The sequence below is a fragment of the Typopeltis vanoorti genome, chromosome 19 (assembly GCF_054136105.1).
Source record: "Typopeltis vanoorti isolate ZY-2024b chromosome 19, IOZ_Tvanoo_1.0, whole genome shotgun sequence".
Lineage (NCBI taxonomy): Eukaryota > Metazoa > Arthropoda > Arachnida > Uropygi > Thelyphonidae > Typopeltis > Typopeltis vanoorti.
In genome coordinates this window covers 30,141,575-30,163,390 of record NC_143567.1, presented here as the reverse complement: position 1 = coordinate 30,163,390, position 21,816 = coordinate 30,141,575, and the positions used below count along the sequence as shown (strand labels likewise).

Genomic DNA, 21,816 nt, shown 5'->3' with positions numbered 1-21,816 from the left:
TGGTTGCTGCTGAGTGGGGTGCCGCATTATCCTACTGAAGACCATTGGCTGGAGGATGTGCTAAGGCCATGAAATTGTATAGGTGATCAACCAGCACATTCTGGTAGCTTACAACATTCAAGGACCTATCCAGACACATTAAGGGACCTAATGTGCCACATGAGAAGTCTCCTCAAACTTCACAGAACTACCTCCTCTTTGAACAGAGCTGACCTGATACGATGGGACAATGGCTTCATGCTGTTGATGCCACACCCTCCCATCAGCTTGGTACAACTGATAACAGGATTCATCAGCCCAAATGACTGGTCTGCTCTGCCGTGGTCCAGTTTTGGTGGTTCTGATGCCAGGTGAGGCACAATGGATGTACAAAGGCCGATGATGAGCAGTCCACATTGGTATATGATCCCCTATTGGCTCCCATTAACTTGCTGACACTGCTTGGACCTCTGACATTGAAACTGGATGCGATTCGTGCGTTGTCATTGTCCTGCAGTTGGTCTGTACAAGCCTAGACAGTCTTTGTCAATCCCTGTCATCAAATGGTGTGTGTGGTTGGCTGCCACTTGCTTGCTGGGCACTGGTACATTTGTTAATGGTATGCTCATGGCAGACCCTTGATACAGTTCCCATTGAGAGCCCTAAGGTTCTCACCTTAGAGTTCTTGCTCAGCTGATGACTTTGGTCATCAGCACAAGACAGATGCACCATTCTATTGACCACGTGGTAAGCTTGCAACATTTGCCTATGTTCGTTAATTGTGATACACTTTTGGGAAGTCCCAAAGTCTGCCTATTTAACATGTGTGTTCAGTTTGGGTATATTTCACTCTGCACAAGGGATGCCAGTGTCAACTTTTCAACACCCCTATCTCTAATGTTTTGTCCATTGAGTGTATAAACAAACACATATAACTGCATACATGAAAAGTTTGTGTTGAATTACAAAGCTGGTAATTAAGACAGACTTAGGAATTTGCTTGGAGCAGTACCATGGCTTAAAGAAAGAATATTGATAGTGCATGGGAAAGTAGTCAGAGATTGTTTGGGAGAAACAGTATCAGACTGCATACCTAAGGTCAGAAGGATAAACCAAGTGGGGGTTAAGATGAGTAGCAATATAAAGCAAGAACTGAAAAAAGAGAAAACATTTTGAGTTAATATGAAAAAAAAATGTGATCAGCATACTCATGAGCAGCATAAAGTACAGGCAAGAAGAGGTGACTAGTATAGTAAGAAGGACTAAATCAAATTATGAGAGAAAATTAGTTAAGCACGCCAAAGTAGATCCAAAAGTTTCATTGTGTAGTGAGGAAGAATAGTTATGGAATGAAAACTTTAATCACAGCCAGTGGTAGGAAGGTGACAGAAGCAGAAGAAATAAGTGATCACTTTGCAGTGGTATATCAATTCTGGTGAGGGTTTTGAATTTGCCAACATGACAGACTGATGTGAGAATTGAGGCAGACACTGGAGGTACTCTGCATCAGTGTGAATGCAACAGTGGGACTGGATGTCATGTTGGCCTGTGTACTATGTGAATATGCAAGAGAATCCAAGACTACATACTAGTTAGTATCTCAGCAGTGGTGATGAACTTATTTGAAAAGTTAAAATTCAGGAATGGATGGATAGGAATAATACCCTCTATGGAAAGCGGCATGGCTTTATAAAAGGTAGGTCCTGCTTTAGTAATTTACTCACTATTTTATAATAGCGACAACAGAAATAGATACAGGAAATTGCAAAACATTTTTTTCCAATTTCAAAAATTATCCTTGTATTTCAAGAAAATGGAAAAAGAACTGATAAGAAAAGAAGATATGAAAGCAAAATTTTATTTTATTCAAGAAAAGACAATGTACAAATAATTCTGTTGTTTAAGATGAAAAACAAGCATGAGCTAAGTAATTATGTATTAACAGGCATTATTGAGGGAAGAAGAAAACTGTACTTGATGAATTTGAAGTTAACTGCTTTTGCTTGTGTATTCTCTGCAGGTCCTGTGATCTTGCAGAGAAGATAAATCTTGTGTGGTGTTTATGTTTCTTGTCTAATGTTAAGTTTGTGGTCCTTTTCTCTTTAGGAGAAGTTTTATTTTTAATGCAGATTTGTATATAGTGCTTGTGAAACACAGTTTACATGTGTGCACACAAACACAGTTAAAGCAATACCCTAAATTTACACTATTATTTATTTGTAAATAAAGATATTATTTTTGTATTTTCTTTGTCTCTCACTCAGTCTCTTAAGTTGCTTATTCTATACTAATATCCCAGGTCTGAATCTGTGATATTAACTAAAAAGTTAATGAACCACTCAGGTATGTATTAGCTGGTGTTTGTGTGTGTGTGTATATATATATATATATATATATATATATATATATATAAAATTGGGCAACCAGACATACATAGGGAATGATTTAAAGCTGATATTCCATTGCTTGCTGATATGCAAAACTGTGGAGGGCAATAGTCAATTAAGGTAATGTTAATATCTGTGCAATGGTTTAAATAAATTTGCATTTTGCAAAGGATAATGGTTGTCAAGTTAATGATGCAAAATGTAAGATTATGCACTTTGGATTGAAAAGATTAAATACTGTATAGCATATTGATGGTACTGAATTGTAGAAAGTTAATGAGGCTAGGGATTTCTGAGTAATGATGGACAGAGTTGAGGTTCAGAGAGCATAGTGCAAAAGTTGGCAAATAGCTTAAAGGATTACTTGTATGTTGAAAAACACGCAAGTAAAATAGAGAGGTTATCCTTCATTTATAATGCTATGATTTGGCTTCATTGTGACAATTGTGCACAGATTTGATCACATGAGTTTTTTGGCAATCAGGAGATGGTTGAGAAGATTCAAAGACAAGTGACTAAGCTGGTAACAGGTGTGTGGAATGCTCCCTATGAGGATAGATGTTGTGCGAGTTGCAAAGTTTAGTTGATTGAAACGTGTAAGTTACTAAAGAAGTTCTGTAAGATTGACACAAAAGAAAACTTTTAATACATTCCATTAGGACTGATCTAACTTAGTTGTAGATTATATTGTTGAGTAAGTGGATAATTTTAAATATTTGGGAATTGCCATTAACAGTTGTGATGTCATGCATTGAGATAGAGTTGAAAGAATTGAGAATGCTGGTTGTGGATATGTTAGAGAATATTATCAGGAAAATCCAAAGAAATAGTAAGTTTTCTGTTTGTTATTAACCTATAGTTGTGAAACACTGTCAATAAAAGGAAAAGATAGAAAATGTGACGTTGGAACGAAAAGTTTTGAAAAATATTTTTCGATCATCTTGCAATCGAAATGCTACAAAATCTGTTTCAAAAGATCCATCATTCTGTTATTTATAGCAAGTAAGAGAATTTAAATGGTTTGGCCATGTTTGGAGGACAGGTGACCAGTTGATGAAAGAAGTGCTTACAACTAAAATTAACAAGATCTCACACCTCCTGAGCATGATGGATGTGATAATGAAAAATCTAGGATAGCTGGAGGAACATTTTACTCCAAATAAAGCCTATAACAGAGATGATCTGCTGATGGCTGCATTAGATCTAAAGATAGTAATATCTTATAATATCTAATAATCTGATAGTAATCTACCATTTATCTGACCTTCAAAAGATTGATCCCTTAAGTAACTGACCATTGCATGACAGTCAACTTCTGGTAGAGCACCGTGTAATTGTACTTTAATTACATGGTGCTCTTGCCGTTCTGATAATTGAAGGATCAGATAAATGGTAGATTACTGTAATCCATTAAACTGTTAAAAAGGAAAATATATGTAGAAATGTTCATATGACTACAATTAAGAACACTACTGGTTTTGTTTAATTATATAATATTATTCAGATATATAAAAAAAAGCAAAATCAAGGAGCAGCAAATTTTCAGAGCTGTGTGGGTGGGTGGGGTCATCACTAGATAACTGGAACAAGACCTTTTAAGGAATGTCAAATATCTGATCTAATGTCCAATCCTCACTTTCTCATGGTGATTAGTGGATATCTACCTGAAGGATGGGCTGGCAATTTGGGATTTAGTTAAGCAATTAATATTGTTTTTTGGCTTAAACCAAAATAAAATGATGTACAACATGATGGAATTTCATGCCAGCCAGAGGATAACATGGTTAAACGAGGCACCCACTCTTTTCGTCAAGGAACCATTACGAACAGGTAAGTCAGCTACTGGAACGAACTTCAACTCAACATAGCAGAATCTAAGATTGCACATAAGAAGCATTGATGTGTAAGAAGTGGAAGTGACAGAAAAATTGAAGTGCCAAGCTGACATGATAGGTGTTACAAACAATGGAGACAAAACAGATGATTCTCCTAAATAACAAATACAAGATGTTACAGGCAAAGAAAGGAGTAGCTGTAGTGGGGAATTGAACAGTGAGACTTATATGGCCTATGGTCCCATAAAAGGCTCTAAAGAAGCAGAGGGTAAGAAGAGGGAAATATTCTTGTTTAATCCTTTATCCAATATATAAATATAAATATAATAAAATCAACTAACGCCTTTTTATTCCCATATATACGGGAGTAGGCGAGGCCATTTAGCCCTATCTAACTTTTGGAGACTGAGTGGGCAGTTCAATCTCCACTGGTACCCAATCAGAGACAGATGGCCCAAGGCTATCACTAATTAAGCGGTACGCAGTGAAGAGAGACGGCTCAAATGTGCCGCCATCTCGTGGTCCCTAACCCTAACACAATATATTTAATGTCTGAAATAATGTGGGTTCTACAGTCGATTTTCTTGAGTTTACAGGACGAAAAACCCGAGTTTCCGGGAGGGAAAACCTGCTTGCCCGTGCCAGAGATCGACTAACTCGGGAACTGGTTGAAAAAAGGCTTAGAAAAATTTCCTCTAGTCGCCGACTAGACTCGAAACCAAGTCTTCCTTCGTGCGGCCAAGCGCGGCGGTGTGCAAACGCCACATCCGCTGAGCTACACAGGCTCTTGATCCAAGTGTAAGCAAAGTTTGAGTGAAGTATTTTCACACAACTAGGCTGCTTGTATATTAGGCTGTTTACTTCACATCATTTGCTTCAGTGTCCCATAATTCAGAGACATTATAGGAAGGACTAGTATCCAGACCAGTTAATGACCTTTATTGAGGTCTCATCAGTAGGAGCTAGACCCAGGAAGATATCAAAGTGAATCAATGAGAAGTCGCATTTTCCTGGACATTGTGCAGACCCTAAAAAGATGTATCCATCATGTTATTATTAAAATACTTTGGATTAGAAGCAGTTGTAGAAAGTTTTTTTTTTTCTCTTTTTTTTTAGGTTATAAAGTAGGTTTAACGTAATCTTATTTATCCAAGTTTTCAATGAAGTATCGTAATGCGAAGACACTAGTCTATATACAAGTTGCCCAGTTGTGAAGATACTTTACACTTGAGCAAAGGGTTAAAAAATAATATATTTCTTGTCTAATCTACTTTGCAACCAAGATTAAAAAAAAAAGGCTTAGAAGAGAAATATCCAAAGAAACTTAAAATGCAGAGCAGCTTTTAATAGGCAAGCTGCAGACTTGAATGCACAAATATTATTCAAGAAAAATTCAAGTGTTCAAAAAAAAAACAAGAACCAAATCCTGGACATTGTGCAGACCCTGAAGAAAGCATTAGTTCAGCCAGAGGTATGTAGTGAGGTGTGAAAGAATAGAAAAATTGGAACTCCAATGTTTAACTCAGGGAGTTCGTTGCAAGAATGACATCATGTACCCTGAAAGAATATAGAGAAGATTGTAAAAAAGCAATGTGTAAAAGTAGCTAAACAAAAATCATGGGAAAACTTTGATAAGAATAGTTTATTGATAATTGGTGACATGGAAACTGAATAGATGGTTTTGTGTAGGTTAGTTCATGGCTCTGTAATTTACTCACTTCGTTATAAAAAGTAATGAGGTGGATAAGGAGATTGGCCACATGACATGATGATACTTCTGGACTTTGCAAAGCCATTTTGCCTTGAAATCTCTTACATGAATTGGAGCAAATAGGTTTGGATATGAAGCTTGTGATGTGAATAAAAGGGTAGTTGATGAATGGACATCAGAAAGTAGTTTATGGAAGAGGAATATCTAGGAGAAGATGTGTAATTAAAGATGTCATAAACTTCTGTTCTTGTATCAGTGCCATTCCTCCTAACCCGAGGAGAAATATGTAGTTATTTGCTGATGTTAAACTAGGGTGGATCAATTGTTAATAAGGGTGATGGAGAGATCTTGTTAGGATGATATAAATAGATTGATGTTACAGGCAAAGGAGAATGGCCGTCAGTTTAAGTGCAAAATGTAAGGTTATGCATTTTAGGATGAAAAGATCACCCATTGTGTACTACATTGATGAAACTGGACTGTAGGAAATTAATGAGGTTAGATTTTTGGTTGTTAGTGAATTGTGAGTTAAAGCTCAGAGTGCACATTGTAAAAGTGGTTAAAATAACTCATAGGAGAGATTACCTTGTAATTGAAAACACATGGACAATCAGAGATAAGGAATTTATACTGCCTTATAAGGCCTTAATATGACTTCATCTGGACTATTGTACACATCTGGTCACCTGAGTTTCTTTGGAGATTTGGAAGAGGTGGAGAGGATCCAAAGGTGAGTGACCAAGATGGTGATAGGTTTATGGAATATTCCTTATGGGGATAGATTGAAGATTTATGGGTTCTTATGAAGATAGAGTGAAGACTTTGTGGATAGACAGAAAATTGTGAATATAATAGAGACATATGATAAAGAACTTTTATTATTAAAAGACCAGAAGATAAATGATAAAATATCATTTATCTTCTGGCCAACAAGTTTCACTAGCCACTGTCTAGCATTTTCAAGGCTGTATTGGTGTGAAAACAAATGCATTAAGTTACATTTCAAACATACACTTTAGTAACTGTTAGGCCGTTACATTTAATCATTCTGTTTGAAGGCGTGCATGTGTTCGAAAGCTTCAGTCAGATTCCAGTACATGACCACGTGTTGTGTAGTTTTTTGCATATTGTAATTCTGTCGAACTGAGAGAGATGATGAGATTTTTCCATATGTCTTTAAGAATAATATCCTGATTTCTATTTAAATTATTGCTTGTGCGTGGTACCACAGCTGCTTCTTTTAAAGTTCTGTATCTGTAGTCATTCTTAATGTAAGGCATAGAACTGTTTTTCCAATCTATAACGTGATTTGATGTTGAGAAATGATGAGCTAAACCAGATGTGATGATTCTATTATGATTTACATCCCCCACATGTTCCTTCTGTCTTATTTCAAAACTTCTAGAAGTCTGACCAATGTCAGAAAGGCCACACGTGCATGGAATTTCATATACTCCAGGACATTTGAAGAAAGGTACCTCATCTTTGGGTGATCTTAAGATTTGTCTGATCATGGTAGTTGGTTTAAAAACCACTCTGATATTATGAGCTTTTAACATTCTCGCCAATTTTGTGGAAACTGAATTAACATATGGAATGACAGCTGTGGACACATATTGGGGCACCGTAACACGTTGGTGGTGGTTGTCTTTAAATAGCCATTTGTTTAAAATGTTAGAAGGGTATCCATTAAGAGATAGAGTGTTAGCTATTAGTGACAGTTCTCTCTGCACATCTGTTTCTTTTGAAATAGACCTTAAGGCTCTATTACGGAGCATGTGAATGATGCTGTGTTTTTGTGATCTATGATGGTTGGACGAATAATGTAGATATCTACCAGTATCTGTGGGTTTCTTGTAAATGGACAGTTGGAAATTGTTATCTTCTCTCCTCACTAGGATGTCAAGAAAAGGAAGTTCTTTGTTCTTCTCTAGTTCTATAGTGAATTTGATCTTATTGTGTAGTGAGTTGATTTTGTTCAGAAACACGAGAAGGTTTTCCATGGTATCTTTCCAGATGAAAGATACCATGGAAAATATTTCTGAACAAAATCAACTACAGTTTGATGCATAAAGAATTTCAATACCCCACCTTAAAGGAGCATATGAACAAGTAGCATGGATTCTTCACAAATTCAATAACTTGCAATGTTGGATCCCATCTCATCACGATATACAGATAGCTGCTGGTACCTTTTGCACATAGCCCACTCAAAGTTTTTATCTTGAAGCAAATTAACCAGGTCTATCACTTAGACAAACAGTTGTCTCTTAATTATGCCTTAAAAATAGTCTCTTCCAGAACATCCTCTGTGGACTAGTCTCTTTTCTCTGCATTGGAAAACTCAATATCACACAAGTCAGATTGCTGTATGTTCTTTTGGTATGTTTGTTAAAGAGACTATGCAAGCATTTGGTATGAATGTTGACAGCATTGCACACACCAAACATAACAGCATCCCTCCATTGCAGGTTTGCACTCCATCTTGCAACTTCTCACTTTGTCAACTACAGAAATCTCATATTCCATCTGTTGATCTGCATTTGTTTAATGCACTCAGAGAAACCAACTATGATTTCTTGCCCATCTATACTGATGGTTTAAGAATCTACACATCTGTTGGCTGTGCTGCTTTGTTTCCTGATTACTATCTCCAACCAGATCCCATCTGATTGCAATAATTGATACAGCAGAGATGCATGTCATTCAGCTTGCACTTGTGCATATAAAAGAAAACTGCTACCAACAACGTTCAGTTTATACTAACTTATTGAATTCTTTATAGGTTACTCCTGTCCTCTGTATAATCTACATCTAGTGCTGTGTGGGGTGTTAGACCTGTTGTACAAAATGAAGACCCTTAATTTTGATGTTTGGTTGTGCTGGATTCCCAGCCACATTAGAATTAAGGGAAATGAGACTACAGATGCAGCTGCTAGATCAGCTCATACTTTTTTCATGTATGGACTACTAACAGTTTATAAGATCAAAGCTAATTGCCCAATGTCTGTCATCTAAAGCACTGAAAAATTGGCAGTCTAGTCAATGTAGAAACAGAAGAGAGGAAGTTGTTCTTGCTGGGCTCTGCATGGGTCACAGTCATCTCGCACATTCTTAATTACTAAGAGCTGATGACCCTCATGTGTGAAGAATGCATCATTTGTCTCACCATTTGTCATATTCTGGTGTGAGTGCCAACACTTCAAATGATAGGTAAAAATTTCATTTTTCTCTCTCTATCTAGCTGAGCCATATATGCACAGGGAGATGTTATCAGATGCAAACAAATTGTATGGTATTTTTAACTTTTTACAAAGAATTAATTTTTACAAACACATTTGATTATAAATTTTATTTGATGTAAATACTGCATTGCTTAACTTAATTTTTGTACATACCAGTATTGTTTCTGTCAGCGTACTAGTAGAATTATGTTCTCCATGTCAGGGGACTAGCCTGACGATGGAATAGTTCAGTGATAGGGCTGCTACCTTAAGGCTTCTAAACTAGCCTTCTTCCGAATTTAAACCCATAGGAGGAATAGGGTATATTGAAGGGGGAAAGAGTAGATTATAGAAGAATTATAGTAAGGTTTATAGAGAGGCCAGAAATGAAAAGACCCCATGGCCCTCGAGTACTCTAATAGCATAAGAGTCGCAAAATAAGAAGAGTTGGCTATCACAAATGGTTAAGTAGTAAAAGATTAGAAGAAATAGAATATAAAAGAATAAGAGCCATAGCTAAAAGAGAAGTCAGAAAAAGACATAGAGAATCATGGAACAAATTTGTTTCTAATTTAGAACATGATTTATATAAAATAAGACCCAATGTATATAAAATTTTTAAACACTTAAATGCAGATACCAAAGAAAACATAAAATTAAACACTGAATTGAAATTAGAAGAATTTCTAAATTACTACACAGAATTGTGGACAGACAAATATTTTAAAAAAAGACAACTGGCAAACAATTAATGAAAAGGAAATAACTAAAGAAGAATTAGAAATCAGCCTGATAGAAACAAGAAACGGAAAATCACCTGGAGAAGATAAACTAGGTTCAGAACTATATAAATATGCAGGAACAAGATTCAAAGAAAGACTCCTATTATTTTTAAATAAAATTTACTCAACTGGTATCCCCCCAATAGAATAGAAAAAAGCAATTGTGATTCCTATCTTCAAGAAAGGTAATAGAGATGACCCTAAAAACTATAGAGGTATCAGTATACTAAATTCCTGTTACAAAATATATAGCAGAATCTTAAATAACAAACTAATGAAATATTCCGAAAACTTTATTCTAGAAGTACAGAATGGATTTAGAAAAGGACAATCATGTATAGACCCGGCCTTTTGCCTAAAATTAATAATAGAGAAAAGAAGAGAATACAATTTAGAAATACATATTGCATTTATTGACTTTGAAAAAGCATTTGACAAAGTTAAAAGAAACATTATTTAACATATTAAAAGAAAGACAAATACCAAATAATATCCTAAAAGCTATCACAAGTATATATGAAAATAATCAAATACAAATAAGATTAAATCACGAGCTATCATATACGAGAGAGATAAACCAAGGGATCCAACAGGGATGTCCCCTCTCAGCAACTCTTTTTAATATCTACTTAAATGAAATAATAATAAAATGGAATAAAAATTTACATGAAGGAATTAAACTTTCTCCTACAGTAAACTTAAACACTCTCCTCTTTGCCGACGACCAAATAATAATTACAAATTCTGAAGATAAACTACAGAAAGCTATTTTAGAGCTAAATGAGATATCCAAAGATTATGGTATGATAATATCAACAGAAAAATCAAAAACTATGGCCTTTAAAGGACAAGATCCAGCAAGAACTAAAATAGTAATAGATAACAAGATCTTAGAACAGGTGAATTCATTTAACTACCTAGGATGTATGATCACATATGAAAATGAAAAAGATATAAATGTAAAAATTGCAAAATATTTAAAAATAACAGGTGTAATTAACTCTATATTTAAACCAAACCTAGTTCAAAAACAAACCAGACTAAAAGTATACAATACATTAGCCCTACCAGTCTTAATGTATGGAAGCGAAATCTGGACAATAAAACAAAAAGTCAAACAAAGATTAACAACAGCAGAAATGAAGTTTATGAGAAAAACTGCAAAGTATACCCTATTTGATCACAAAAGAAATGAAGAAATTATGAAAGAATTAAACCAAGAACCAGTAATAGAAAAAATTAATAAACATAAATGGATGGAACACATTCAAAGAATGAAAACAGAAAGATTACCAAAACAAGCCTTAAAGTACAAGCCATTAGGAAAAACAAAACTAGGACGTCCTCTTAAACGATTCAACGACTTCTAAGGCCGGAACAGGCCATGCTAGGCCTAAATCCTTGATATGCATGATGATGACCAGTATTGTTTACTAATTTCTTTCTGACAGTTTATTAATACCTTGCATACTGTTGTAACCTTTGCTGTCCTTGTGCCAATAAACCAAACAACTAAAATACCTTCATGTATGTTCTTCTGATAAGCAAGTTTCCTTAAACACTTCATTTTGAAAGAAAAGGGTGTATGAAGGGTAATTGCTTGGACTATAGGCATACATTTGTTACAGAGGCACTTCAAATAAAGGGGACTTTGCTGCAGATTCCATCTTGCTCTTGGAACATATATCACTTGTTTTTCAATTAAGCACATAACATTCCCATTAATGTACAAAGGCTTGCTTTAATACATTATACCGTATTTCAGTATTAACTTCATAGTTCCTCCTTGGAGAGTAGATAAAGATGAGTACAAAAACTTTACTGAGATCACAGAACTTAACTTGGCAGTTTCTTCCTTTCCAGATCTCCTCTTCTTGGTATTCTTGTCACCTCAGCGACAGTGGTTGTAAACAACTAATGTGCGTGTCCATTACCAGGATTCAAAGCAAAACTCAAGTAACAAAATGGCTGCCATTACTACATCACTTACATGTTATAATAATGTATGGCACAAGAACACTACTATAAACAAACAAAGAATAATTTTACATGCAATATTATTTCTGTGCAATACCTAAGGATTGTAGTACTACTGTAAGCAAATAGGAAACTTAAATATATTGTTACTTTTTGTATTGCCATTTTTTATATTGTATTTTTATATATATATATATATGAAACTTAAACTTATGAAATTTTCACTCAGTACTAGTTTTTACAGTACTAATTTTCATTAGTACTGTAAAAACTAACATAAGTGAAATGGTTTTGTGATTTTACATTTTCATGTTGGCCATAGAAGATTGATTGGGGATTTATTGTATTGGAGGAACTTTACTTCAGGAGGTGGAGACAAAGTATTTGGAAATCTTGATGGTAGAAAATTGATACTATAATGCAAAGAATGCTGACATGTATGGATAACGAGGTGATAGTTCTATTGTATAAGGCACTAACTAGGCTTCATTTGGATTTTTATGCATAGATCGGTTATATTTTGCAGTAAGGAAGCATAGGAGAGCGTGTAGAAGACTGTCTCAGGTGAATTATGCATAAGATGATGCTAGAAAGAGGTCATTGCTTCAGATGGTCATGTCAGTAAGGAAGTTAAAAGATATTTTTGCATGGTGGGTGCTGAATGAGTGGAATACATTGCTGGATTAGGTGGGTGGTGAATGTCTTAAAGGCCAAGGTATGATAGTTGTTATGGTGTGTGAGTGTTTGTCCTCATGCAATGAATCTTCAGATTCCATGGAGGCTTGGAGATAATGTTAATACTAAAAAATTTATAAGAAAAACTTGGGCCATATGACTTACATGAAATGAATAAAAACAACCCCATGTGCAGAGATACTTCTCCACTTCAAGTGAGTAGGAAGTATCCCATCTGTGGATCCTAAATTTCAAACTCTTGTGAATAATTTGTAAACAGAGGTGGACAGGGTTGCACGTCTTGTGGACATCATTGTTTGGTTTAGGTGAGATAACATTCCATCCCATTAATACAGTTGACTTATTGTCTGTAATGGTTTGCTTTCCTGAAGGGCACAAAAAAATATACAAAACTTTGTAGCTGGCCTGTTTGGCCGAGTGAATAGCATACCCATTCTCCAACTAACAAATCATGGCTTTGAATCCCACTCTGGGCATGGATGTTTATAAAATCCTGCTCTGGATGAGCTTGTATAACTCACTGAGTTTATAAAGGCTTGTCTTAAAATTATTTTACCCCCCCCCCCCCCACCTCTCCTAGTATTGTGATATATACAGCAGGCCTCTCAGAAATGACTTCAGTAATTCAGATAATGTCATTATCTCTCCATGTTTAGCTATCACTATGACTTCAAATAAAGGTCAAAAATGATCACAGATACCATTTCATGATTCTGTATCATGATATTCACAGGGCAAATAGCAAATATGGTGTTCTTGAATTGAACGCTGTGATATTTCAAAGTTACCCACCAAGTCTTGCTTCTGTGCTCATCAAATATCTTTTTGAAATTTGTAATAGGTACTTTCTTTCCTTAAAATGTGTATATGTTCTTGTAATCCTGTAATGTCGTTTTTGCATTAGTAAAAGATCTTTATTATTTTTTTTTAAGAATCCAGCCACTTCGGAGCATAGTTTGTGTGCAGCAAGATAACATCTGGCATGGAAAAAACATTAGACACTGCAGTTAGGACTCCTGGATCAGGTGATTTTAATGAAATTTTACTCTTACATTAATTTTGCACTGGTGCAAAATTGGATAAATAAACACTTAAACATTACTGATATATTAATATATCCTGAAAAATAGCAGGATATTGGTTATGTATTGATAGAAATCTGCAACAAGGAAATGAAAACAAATGAGTAATATAGAAGGTATTGGATCTGTTCATACAGGTAACCCCCGTATAACGTGGTACTTATACAACGCGGTTTGCAAATTGTAGTAACCATTGTTCAACGTGGTACTTATACAACGCGACTTCGATATAACACTGTCTGCAAATTATAGTTGTCCTTTATCTTCTCATATTTTTCACCGCTTGACTTAAAAATCAAATTTTATCTTCGTTAAATTTGCTTCAGCTCGTATCGTGCATGTAGTTATAAGTAGTGAATATATATTAGTGAAATACCCTTTATCACTCATGTACGTCAATTGTTTACCCTAGAAAGTGTTTATTGTTGAACATTGTCTTCGTTTTCTGCCGGAAAAGCAGGTTAAAAATCATAAGTGTGTTAATCTCAAGCTGAGCACTTTATTTTCTGGTTAGTTACATACAATATGTGATACTTTATGTAAAAATTATATTTTTATAGTAATGCCACTTAGAGGGCTTTTGCGATATGGATGAAAACAGGGAAATAGAGATTAAATTAGGAGGAACTGGTACAGTTAATAGGTGACGTCGAACCAAAGGACGGGGAAAGTTCTGTTGAAGATTCTGATTGTGATGAATCCGTTAAAGAATTCAGTTTAAAGAAATTAGCAGAAGGATGGGACTTGGTAAGAAAGTTAGGAAGTTATTTTACGCATAATAATCCCTCAATGGAGTGCTCCGGAAAATTCACAAGCCAATTGGATATTTGTTAGCTCCATATTATGAACTTAATAAAAAAAATTGTCGCATGGTGGTAAGCAAAGTCTTATTACTGACTTCTTGAAAACTAAGTCAGCCTAAGTATGCAATGAGAATTATACAAATGATGCCCAAGAAATTTCAAGTGATGACGACATCTGGCCACTCGTAAATAAAGAACATCTACGAATTGTTATTTTTGAAGACAGTGCTGATGATTAAAATATGCACTTTATTTTATTTTGCCTAAAACATTTATGCATTATGTGCAATGAAGTTTACGTACATTTTGTAATTTTTATAATTTTGTACTATGTATTTGTTTCATAGTTTATGTTTTCTTAACTTACATGAATTACCTGAATTAAATAAAAATATATTTTTATTGGATATGTCATTGTTTATATAATAAAAAAAGAAAACAATTTTGGAACATAACCCTACTTTTTCTATGTGATATAAGTCTCGCATAACGCGGCATTTTTGTGGAACCTAACATCCGCATTATACGAGGGTTACCTGTATTTTATAACCAAATATAGAATGATTTCGAAATCTACCAGATTTTATGAAAATATAACTTTTAGCATCAGAGTTGCCTTGGCTTGTACTATTAAAAGACAAAAGCTGTGCCCAGTAGCCTGTATATGTATGCCTTTTATTAGTGCTTAAATTAGTTTATATTGGCCTTACAGCTATTTTGAACTGTTGGTTCTCATGAGAGACCAGGCAGATATAGAGAGAGCAAAAACTGTTTAATACCATATAAAGATTCCTCCCATCATGACAGGAGGAGTCTTTATATGGATTTTTCAATTGAAGGTGAGTTAGCTGATCTCATATAGAGATAGCAGGGTATTTTCTCCTGGAAACTCAGATTTTTCATCCTGTATATAGAAAATTGGCCCTTTAGAACACATGCAATTTACATACAAAAAATACGAGTGGTGGTGAGCAGTAGGCATTGATGTAGATGATGATGGTAGTAGAGGTTTGATATAGTGGTGGAGACAGAGTTGTAGAGTAGGTGTCCTCCCTCGATGAGTCTTTGGACTCCTTGGAGGTGTCACGGAATGATAATAATATATATATATATTTATTTTATTTATTTATTTATTATTATTATTTTTTTTTTGCTATAATATATAATATATGGATGGATTCATAATACTCTCCATTTAATATCTTAATCCAATTTGAAGACTTCCAGTTCTGTACTTTAGAATACAAATTATTTTGCAAGATATTTTTAATGTAAGACTGCAAGTATAAAAATGATCTCAGTGAGCATTTAAAAGAAAATTCAATTTTATTTTATGACTGTGTTAGTGCACATTTCATTTTAGAGGTTGCCTTTCCTTTTTCATTATTGGAATAATACATTTGTAAAAGGAAATGTGATTTAGTATTTAAAAGGAACCTACGTTATATTCCATTTCATTAAAATTATCCTGGCTTATATCCTAAGTAAAAGGAGGTTGTTGTTCATCCTTAAACTCTGAATGGATTAGATGTGTTGGGCTGTTGTGATGCATTAAAATCCCATTGTAGGCATGGAGATATGTGGATGTCTTTAGATTGAAGAGGAATTTTATCTGGTGTAAGACCATCCTCTTGCTTAATGGAGAATTTTTATTTTAATTTTTCTAACTTAACACTGAAAATAGTGCTATATACTATGATCCACATCTAGGACCAGAAGAAACCAAGTCCCAACAATATCATGTGCCATCCAACTCTAGACCTGGGGATTCAAGAAGTCATCCTTTAAAAGTCCTCCATGCTGCCAGTGTATCCTACAAGAAACGAAAATAGAGGATCTTGAAATCATCCCAAGAGAGTCCAAAGCTTAGTAAGTCCATATAACTTTGCTGATACCATACACAGGATACTGTTGCAAAGGTAAATTTTAATTATATATTCTTCCTGAAGTAGCCATGCAGTCATGGATTTCAGCATGATAGGCAGCTTTCTCATGATGGAGGATGGTGAGCGGTCATCCTAGTACCTGCAGCTTGTATGTCGATAACAACCAACTCTTCTCCTCTCTTTACTATAAGGTCAGGCTTCCTCAATCCAGTGTTTGTCCTATAGTCAGATTCTACTGGTTTTATCCAGCCTTTGTTCTTCAACCTATTTTCTGTAATCTTCACTATTGCATTGTTTCTTCTTACACATACCTCACGTGCAATATCATTGAGTAACATGAGCAAAAGTTTCTATGCTCTGAGAGTCTACTCTGCAGTTCTTGTCATCACTTTTTTTCCTTGAGTTGTATGAACTCCATCACTTCCTCGTGATGGAAGATGGTGAGTGATCATCCCAGTACCTGCAGCTTGTATTTTGATAACATCCAACTCTTCTCCTCTCTTTACTATAAGGTCAGGCTTCCTCAATCCAGTGTTTGTCCTATAGTCAGATTCTACTGGTTTTATCCAGCCTTTGTTCTTCAACCATTATCTGTAATCTTCACTATTGCATTGTTTCTTCTTACACATACCTCACGTGCAATAACATTGAGTAACATGAGCAAAAGTTTCTATGCTCTGAGAGTCTGCTCTGCAGTTCTTGTCATCACTTTTTTCCTTCTTGTATGAGCTCCATTCAGCAGAGCATTGATTCTCGTAATATAAATCTATATACAGTAAAACCTCGTTTTTACGTTCCCGATTTAAGTTTTCCTGCCATTTACGTCATTTTCTGTTGGTCTCATCTTAAGGCCTATTCTCACGATGTATTGTTTTCCCGCCATTAACAACTTGATGTGGACGTTATTTCCCATGATTTGTGTTTTTTTTCTCGGTGGCAATACCGATTTTCGAATCGATTTCAGCAGAAATCTGCACATTTCTGTTCTCAGGTGGCGTTGCTTTCGGCTGTAGTTTCGTTTCCACCATCATGGTGACTTGCACGCATGCAGCAGTACTGTAGTGATGAGCGATACCGTGATTTTTCAATCACAGTACGAATTGATATTGCAGAATTTCTGCAACATAATTTAGCGTGTGAAAGTTGCTTTCAAGTTGCGGTGGTGGATTATCCATGTTAGTAACATTGAGAAAAAAGACAAAAAATGTATTTTGGTAGAAGAAAAGATGGCAATTCTGTGACGTGTAAATTGGCATGCCGGAACACGTGTGCATTTAGCATGAGATCTTGGACTCTCCGTGTCCACATCGAACACGATAGTAAAAAAAAGGTCAAGCATTGAACTCGATGCAAAGCAATCTGGCGCTAAGTCAAAAAAAAAAAAAAAAAAAACGAAAAGCCAAAACAAACAACAGTTAAAGGTTTTTTTAAATAGATAAATGTAAGTACATTGTAAATTCATTTATTTTCAGTTATTAAATTTTGTAATCTAGTATGTAGACTCACATACTAGCAGTAAGTCATCTTTTATTAATTCATCAATTCCTTTTTTTAATGTTTTTTTACATTTCCTGCTATTTACACTTTCCTGCTATTTGCACTTTTTTCCATCATTCCCCTGAAAAGTGTAAAAAAGGGGTTTTATATTCAAATTCAAGCAGGAAGCAAGTCCCATCTTTGATCCATTGGTGTTCAGAGGGAACATATTTATATTCTTATAATGCAGCTCTGTCAAGTGAATGGTGCAATATTAAAGCCCATCTCCTTTGTTCAGTTAAGGCAGTAGTAATTGGCATCCTCCTATCAAGCACTCGTTCAGAGGTATGTCAATAATCATCCTTGATTCCTAGAAGCAAGTCATAATTCTGAAGTGGAAAGTGAAAATTTTTTTAATCTGGATAGACTTAACCTAGGTACTAACCATTGCAATGGTTAGTACATAGGTGGGGTTTAGTAAAATACTAACATATTGTGAGGCAAGCGTAACAATGAATGTGCTGCCAAGTGAACTGCTACATCCATCTGGGACAGTGCTGAGAGAGACTTTATCTAGATCTAACCTATGATAGTCTAGAAAGAAGAAAATAATTCAGAATGAAGAGCCTCTGTTGAGATTTAAGCGAGACTTTTCAGAAAAAAGAGGGTTGGTGGAAAGAGGTTGAGAGTTTATTTTTCACTTGGTTAGACTATAATAAGTTTAGTTTAATCCTTTATCCAAGTGTGAGCAAACAAAGTTTGCGCCTGAAAGTATCTTCACGACTAGGGTAAGGTACAACACCAGGCAATTCATTGCAAAGGTGGAAAAAGCTCTCAGCACTCCTATCTCAGTATCTCCCATAATGCAAAGCACATCTCCTTGTGGATATGTGTAATGCTATGCATTAAGGCAAGGGCCACTACCCATACCGGTTTCGACATTTATTGAGGTCTCGCCAGTGGGAGCCAGGCCCAGTAGTGGAAACACCAAGGCAGAAGCAATGAGAGGTCATCCCAACCTATAGGAGTTGCCAAAGGATGTACAACCTTATTATTAAATTACTCCGGATTCAGAGAAAGATGTTGAGAGTTTATTTTTCACTTGGTTAGACTATAATAAGTTTAGTTTAATCCTTTTTCCAAGTGTGAGCAAACAAAGTTTGCACCTGAAAGTATCTTCAGGCCTGGGGTAAGGTAGTACAACACTAGGCAACTCGTTGCAAAGGTGGAGAAAGGTCTCATCACTCCTCTTCTCAGTATCTTCCTTATCTCCCTTATTATAGTCTAACCAAGTGAAAAATAAACTCTCAACATCTTTCTCTGAATTCAGAGTAATTTAATAATAAGGTTGTACACCCTTTGGCAACTCCTGTAGGTTGGGATGACCTCTCATTGCTTCTGCTTTGGTGTTTCCACTACTGGGCGTGGCTCCCACTGACGGGACCTCAATAAAGGTCGAAACCGGTATGGGTAGTGGCCCTTACCTTAATGCATAGCATTACACATATCCGCAAGGAGATGTGCTTTGCATTATGGGAGATACTGAAGGAGTGATACGAGCTTTCTCCACCTTTGCAACGATTTGCCTGGTGTTGTACTATCTTACCCCAGGTAAGGTAGTACAACACCAGGCAAATCGTTGCAAAGGTGGAGTACAACACAGTACTGAAATACCTGAAAGTATCCTGAAGATACTTTCAGGTGCAAACTTTGTTTGCTCACACTTGGATAAAGGATTAAACTGAACTTATTATTGTGGAAAGAGGAACAGCCTGTTTGAGAGAAGAGAACATCAAGGTATCTCTGCTCCTCCAGAACAAGAATAGAATATAAAGACATGCTGTGAAAGGACTCAAAGTTCTCAACTTTCAATTTCTTATCTACCTGAGGGGTGGTTAAGAGCAAGCATACAGAACTTTGTCACATTGATGTTGAGGCCTCAAACATGAAAGAAGTCAACTGCTTGGTTGAGGAGTTCCTGTAAGCCTTCTCTAGTAGTGGCTATGACTATAAGATCATCAATAAATGCCATAGCATTACGAGTGGTTGTGTCAAGAGAGTAGCCAATATGGCTTCATAGAGAGCAAAGAAATTCATCAATGATATAGTTGAATTAAATAGGAGAAAGAGGGTCTCCTTGGCATGCACCCCTATGTGCTGGGATGGACATCAATATGGAGATCAGGATGGGAATTTGCAGAATAAATGTCTGATATGTGGGTGTGGAAAGCTTCTAGACATCCTGCAATAGACAGTGCTTCAAATATAATATGAAGGGAAACTGTTCAAGGCATTCTGGAGGTCCAGGGATGCCGCAAAGAGAGCCTAAGTTAGCATCAGGATTCAAAAAGAAGAGAGGAAAGAATGAAGATGTTCGTAATGCAGCCACCTTATAGGGATGAATTTCATTCATCTCTGCAGATGGCTGAATGCTTGAAAAGTTTCTTCTTTGGTCTCTAGAGCAAATTGTCTGGACAGTTACTAACTGTAAATCCCAAATCGGCCCAACTTTGGGATTTTGTTCTCACATTTAGGATGATACATCAAAAACTAAAAACTCTTAATGCTGTCCAGAAGAGAACTGTTTAGCTAATGTACAACTCCTCCCTCCTCTTTTTCTTAGACTTACTTCATCCACTATATTATGGACAGTCAGTTTCTGCATTGTGTCATTTTTGCAGATATTTCCATGAAGTGCTCTTTAGGAGAACTGATACCCATCCATCCATCAATTTTCCCCTCTTCTGCTAAATCTATAATAACTCAAGCAACAGCTACTCAACATCTGTTTACAGTTCCATAAACAACATCCATTGTATGTATTACTCCCATTCATCTTTTTCTATCTACTTTTGTTCTCTGGAACAGCCTCTACCATGACATATTCTGTGAGAATTAAATATTTTTTGGAGAAAAAAGGTGGGGATTAATTACTCACTCTTTACCATACACTGCATTGATTTGCTATAGGTTTTTCAGCTTCTTATATGTAGAAATGATATAATTTTTTTTACTAGTATTAGTCTGTTTTCTGTCATAGTAATTATTACATTGTTATACTGTTCAGTATTCTGTTATATTCTTAAATCAGCCATCTGATTTAAGAAAATATTTATTATAGATACCAATGGACTTAGAACTGAGAATCCCACTCAGATAACAGACATTTCACAATCAGAAAGCAAGAAAATTCGATCTAGGTGAGTAACAAAGAAATAACCAACAAAAAATACTTTTCTTTTTGTTTATATGTTCAGAAATTGTGTGGCATCATGCATGGGGTACACAAATTATAATTGTTTGAAAGATTTTTAATATAGATTGAAAAATGAAAGTTGACAGTTACCAGATCATTAATGTGTAGCATTTTTTTTGCATCTTTTTTTTTTTTGATGTTTTTAGTTTTTTGTCTGATCATATTAACACACAGCAGAAATCAAAATTTTGTGAATGTTATTTGTATTTTTGAAGTGATAAATGGAAATTAATATTAAATTATTCCCTATATGTTTCCTGCATGAGAGTATTTGAGTTTTTTTTTACTTTTATGCTTTTATAAACACATATTATAGAAATGCATTATAACAAATTCTCGCATTATAACAAAGTTTACAAGAGTTTGATTTGGAAAAAAAAAATCATTAATGTTCATTATCACGTATTCAAAATTCATGCTCTTATAACAAATACAGCATATAAGTATATTTCACATTCTTGCATCGCATTCATTTAAATTGAATTCATCAGTTGCTAAAATTTAACAGTTCTATATTTCTGATAATTTACAACTTATTTGTAAAACAATGTATAAAAATATCACATATTTGTTTCACTTATGTTTGCTTTTTACAGTTTGTATATAATGAGTGAGAAATTTCATTAATAAGGAATAGGTTTTGTTATATGATAAAGTACTCTTAAGAAATATGTGTTTACATTTATTAATGCAATTTTATATGCTTAGTATTACCAGCGCTA

General features: G+C 35.1%; 1 protein-coding gene across 1 annotated transcript in view; it reads left to right on the top strand.

Moving 5' to 3' along the window:
- LOC150095959 (sentrin-specific protease 6-like) overlaps nt 1-21,816 on the top strand; it is a 452,901-nt gene that overhangs the window by 68,160 nt on the left and 362,925 nt on the right. Inside the window, exons 3-4 of the mRNA XM_090408975.1 lie at nt 13,524-13,616; nt 20,960-21,038. Of these exons, the coding sequence (XP_090265101.1) occupies nt 13,574-13,616; nt 20,960-21,038 (122 nt within the window). The 5' untranslated portion in view covers nt 13,524-13,573. The remainder of the gene's footprint in view (nt 1-13,523; nt 13,617-20,959; nt 21,039-21,816) is intronic.